Below are 5,173 nucleotides of genomic sequence, written 5' to 3'. Positions count from 1 at the left end.
TCAACACACAAAGAGAAGAAGCAAAAGCGATACTGATCAAGAAATGGAGTCTACTTCTCTCCTTCATCAATGCTGGTTAAAGCCATGTTATTCTAAAAAGATACTAGAATCAATCATAATACCCCAATTGTTTTACAATAGTTTTATCTGGGACCAAAAAGCTAACATCTCTTTCCATAGCTGTTCGAAAGACATACTGGGAGTAAAGACTAACCCCTCGACGGAAGCACTCTACCATATCACACACATACCTACAGCTGAGTCTCTAAGCTCCAGAGACATATATAAATACTGTAGAACGGCAATAAGACAGAGCTATATCGCAAAAACTTTGTTATTAATAAAAAGCAAACATCGAAAGAAGATACATTCTCATGCACATTGTAAACCTAAATGGTAGAAACACAACTATAGCACATATGTCAGCAAGTGATTTTAGAAAATCCACTATTTGAAAACAACTAAATAATGATCGGCAATGCCGATGGAGAACTCATCTAATAACAGAACACCGCTCTACAGCCGGTTAATTAAAGGACCTAGAAGCATAGGCTATGGGCCGAGCAGGCAAAAAGCTCTAGAAATGATGTTCCGTTGGCACCTCTTTTCAGTGGCAATTTCTGCAGTGATTTAGACTAAGTTAGATATGGAGAATTCAAAACTGAAGAGTTGCTACGGCTGCCATTCCCACTTCTATAAGGGATTTGATAAAATGATATTTTAGGATTTATCTCTCCTGTAAATAAAAGTCCTTACATAGAAGGATCAGATTTGCAACTTTTATCATAATTACTTTGCAGTGATTTAAAATGTCAGCGGTAAAGTCAAAATTCATCTTCTATCTGTTTTCAAACATTCCATATCCTACGATTGTTACACGCACATGTAAACTATATATATATATATATAATTGTATATAATATATATACTATATATGGTATATATATTATATATATTATATACTGTATATAATTGTATGGTTTAATAGCTTTATTTTACAAAAAAATTCAAAACACTATAACTATGTTTTATAACCTGACACTGATGAATCATAGAAAATAATAAGATACAAGATAAGCGCATGCATTCATGGTTTGAGCTTTGACATGACTTGTGTAGCCCACATACATGGCTCTCAAGAAATTTATTTGGTAAACATTGCTTAAGCACACAGGTCCAACACTTAGTCACTGTCTAGAAATCTAGAAAAACACTTTTTAAATATCCTGAAAGGTCTGTTTCTAATGGTGTATGCCTTCAACTTGTTGGCAAAGGCTACCAGATTCACAGAACATGCTATTAGAGACTGACTAACAGCAAAATTGAGCTTGGCAGGACAAAAATACAGTGAAGTGAGTGAGTATTTTTTTAGACTTGCGATACTTTACCACTCTAACATTTAAGGTGAGATAACGGAAACCTGCTACTCATGATACACCTTGTCAAGATGAAGATGAGCCACCAAAGAAAGTCGCATGATTCAATTCTGCTGTCCACTTATACACATCAAGACCTACATTTAAACATGTATGCATGATTTGTGAAAATAAGGTCTAGTACTACTCACACAAATCAACTACAGTACTTGCAAAGCTGTCTTTCATGGGGCTAAAACCGTGTCTGCTGGTATGTCCATCTATCATGTAAATTAACCTAAGATATGATTTCTTCAGTTGCTTTGACTATGATTAAGTAATTGATAAGTAATTTATGAGCGGTGCCCTGTATTGTTTTGCAGATCAACTTGTACTGATATGGCACCAATGATTGGCATCATATCGCCCTACAAGCAACTATGACCCTCACAATGGGTTTAAACTCCTAGTGACATCTTCAAGCATGGCTTCGTGTAAACAACTTGCTAATTTTGCGAGCGGTGCACTTGTTTATATATGCAGATTGATTGAAGAATGCTGCTACCATCAAACAGGAAGAACGTGTACTTTGTAAAACTTTGATCAAGATGTGGTTGCTTTAGAGATGGCCTCTCATAACAAGTGTTATGACAAATATATCTCCGTAATGGTACACCACTGGTACACAACTCGATACACAACTGCATAATTGGTGAAAATGTTGATCAATCTTGCCTCAACAGAATCGATTAAGATTGTACACTACTTACCTATGGTATCTTGGAACTTTTTATGTATGGGGACAAGTAGAGAGCTGTGCCTCTAACTGCAGTTTGTGAATATTACAGCCCAGGTTCCCAGAGGGCAACTGAGTTAGAAACACAGAGGACTAGCTCATATTTATGGCCGACATGATCAAACTGCCATAAATGTAGTGACTCCAAGCTATTGAGTATGTGGGGTCATCCTTGTAGATGCCATGGCGCTTATCCAAGCCCCGCCTGCTAGTGCCATCTCTTTAACATTCCGTCAACTTGCTGATACCATTCTTGATGTGCTTATTACTCATACTAAGAAGTACAAGGCTGCTTGAGTGGATTTTATGAGCAAAAACTTTTGCAAGAATAGAGCTACTAAGGCTACTAAGCTCGGAGATCAACTTCCAATGTGAAAATCTCATAGGTTTGCACGGTTTCTCTAGCTGTGATGCAGCTTCATCCTTTGCAGGCAAAGTAAAAAAGAGTCATAGGAAACACAACAAAACATAAGTTGACTCTGAGAATCATTTAAGTTTCGGGGCAACTTTATTCTCTCTGTCAGACTTACACATGCAGACTCTATGGCCAAGAAGATAGCACCCAGGAAAATGGCACAGTCTTCAACTTACTAAGGGACAGGCTTTTTGTGTCTAGGTCTAGGCCAGTCAGTCCCTCCCTTCAATCGCTGCAAAAACATGTGCATTGTGTCAATTATGTAGCAGCTACCTGCCTTATAGTATATGAAAAGAGGCAACAACACAACTTGTCAATGCACCATTTCCTTCTTTACATCGGTAGATACTGGCTAAGAAAAAGATGAGTATGCAGTAAAGTGTCATACCAGAATCCCCGCCTTACCTGATATTCTACAAGCAGTTCTATGGGAGTGTCAAAGATCCAGGTGCCAGGGAACTTATGTACCAGTGTCATGGCAAAGCCGCCTTACACAGAGCCTTGCACATGCGTGCACTAAGACAAAACTGAAGCGAGAGTAGCAGAGGAAGCCGATGGTGAGGACAATGACTAAGAACTCAACATATTGAGCAAATAGTTAAGATATGCGATATTTTGAAATATTCCAGCTCCTTTTGTAAGACTGTTGATATTAGCTACTAATAATACTACTAATAATAATGCTAATAATAATCACCATGTTCACACCGCTTGCAGCATTCTTATTATTTTCTATGATCCATTATTATCAGGTTATAAAACATAATTATAGTGTTTTGAATTTGTTTTGTAAATTAAAGCTATTAGACCATACAATTATATACATATGTACATATATGTATATACATTTATATAGTTTACATGTGAGTGTAACAATCGTAGAATATGGAATGTTCGGAAATAGATAGAAGATGAATTTTCACTTTACCACTGACATTCTGAATCACTACAAAATAATTATGATAAAAGTTGCAAATCTGATGCTTCTATAGAAGGAATCCTATTTACAGGGGAGATAATACCTAAAATATCATTTTCATAAAATTTCTCATAGAAGTGGGAATGGCAGCTGTGGCAACTCTTCAGTTTTGAATTCTCCATACCAAAATTAGTCTAAATTACAGCAGAAATTGCCACTGAAAGGGGGGTACCAACGGAAATGCAAGATAAACTGCCTTGGCCCATGGCCTAGCACAGGGATGGGCAAAGTTTTTTCTCAAAGAGCCAAATTTCAAAGTTGCAAGATTTTTGGGAGCCGCATAATATGTGTATCAGTATAACATTTCATACTGATAATACAAGTTTGGTAGTGGTATTGTAAGTAAATTTGTTTATTGGAATACTTTTACAATAGCATTGAATAATGTTGAAGTGAGCCTAAAGAGCTTTGTATAACTTAAAGTTTAGTGAGATACCTCGAATTGTTTATGGCTGCTCATTATCACTTCGTAATCTGGCTATCTACCGCAGCATGCTATTCTTAGGAGCTGACACAAGTGATCTTGGTTCAAAGTGGATCTCAACTTGCGTTTGATAATATTCATGTATGAAAACGCTGATTCACATATATATGTGGCAGCAAACACAGTGTACAACCATCTTCCTAGTTGAGCAAGCTGTGGATATTCAGCCTTTGTTGAAGCTTTCAAGTAGAAGCCCTCCTCAATTTCATCTATATCTGTACCTTTGAGGTTACACAACTCCAGTTGCAGAGATGAGACATTAAAACTTTTCAATGGCAACTGAGTAAACCACTCACCATTAGACTTTGCCTTCTGAGGTGCTTTTATGAGTTGTATGATGTGTTTCAAAGATTGAAACTGACTAAATCGGTTGTTAAACTCTTGTTGCAGCTTTTCTATAAAGTGAGTGTACTCAGCTGTGCAAGACGCCATTTTTTATCATCTAAAAGTGCTTTTCGAGTAGGAAAGGGCAGCATATCACCTTGCACATCCACCAGAAACAACTCCAGCTTATGAGAGAAGGCTTGAACAGCTGGTAGTGTATTAATGATAGTCTTGTTCTTTCCTTGAAGCTTGAGGTTCAAACCATTCAAATGGCCACAGATGTCAACAAGGAAGGCAAGGTCACTCATATCTTTAAAAGAGCTCATCATCTCTTGAAACTGTCTTGCATTCAGGCATGTGCATGTATTTAGAAATGGATTAGGTCCTGACAAATACTCCACAACCTAGACAGAGCATTTTCCTTACTTAGCCATTTAATGTTATTGTATGTTAGTAAATCTTCATAAGTGGCATCGCTTTCTTTGAAAAACTTCCTTAAGCTTCTGTGTCTGAGAGCTGATTGATATCTGAGAATGTCGATCATCTTCATAGCCTTACAAATTAGTTGTTGAAAGTGATCATTTAGTTTTCCGCATAAAGTAGTTTGGTGGATGACGCAATGAAATGCTAGCATTGATGGCATACCCTTCTTCAATTTAGCTATGACACCTTGATCTCTTCCAACCATGGCTGGTGCGCCATCTGTTGTTGCAGATATGCATTTGTAGAAAAGTATCTTCATATTATCGAGGGCATCATAGGTGGCCTGGCCGGTGGTTTTTCCTTCTAATCCAACCAAAGTAAGAAGCTCCTCCTTCAT

At 37.3% G+C, this 5,173-nt stretch overlaps 1 protein-coding gene across 1 annotated transcript; it reads right to left on the bottom strand.

Moving 5' to 3' along the window:
* Positions 1–4,424: 4,424 nt before the first annotated feature.
* On the bottom strand, positions 4,425–5,173 carry LOC137389613 (uncharacterized). The gene is made up of 2 exons (XM_068075675.1): positions 4,999–5,173; positions 4,425–4,738 (listed from the first exon to the last, which is right to left on the bottom strand). The coding sequence occupies exons 1-2, from the start codon at positions 5,171–5,173 to the stop codon at positions 4,425–4,427; spliced, it is 489 nt and encodes a 162-aa protein (XP_067931776.1).

The sequence above is a fragment of the Watersipora subatra genome, chromosome 1 (assembly GCF_963576615.1).
Source record: "Watersipora subatra chromosome 1, tzWatSuba1.1, whole genome shotgun sequence".
In the NCBI taxonomy this organism is placed as follows: Eukaryota; Metazoa; Bryozoa; class Gymnolaemata; order Cheilostomatida; family Watersiporidae; genus Watersipora; species Watersipora subatra.
The sequence above is the reverse complement of the archived record's forward strand: the minus strand, read 5'-3'. Positions and strand labels throughout refer to the sequence as shown.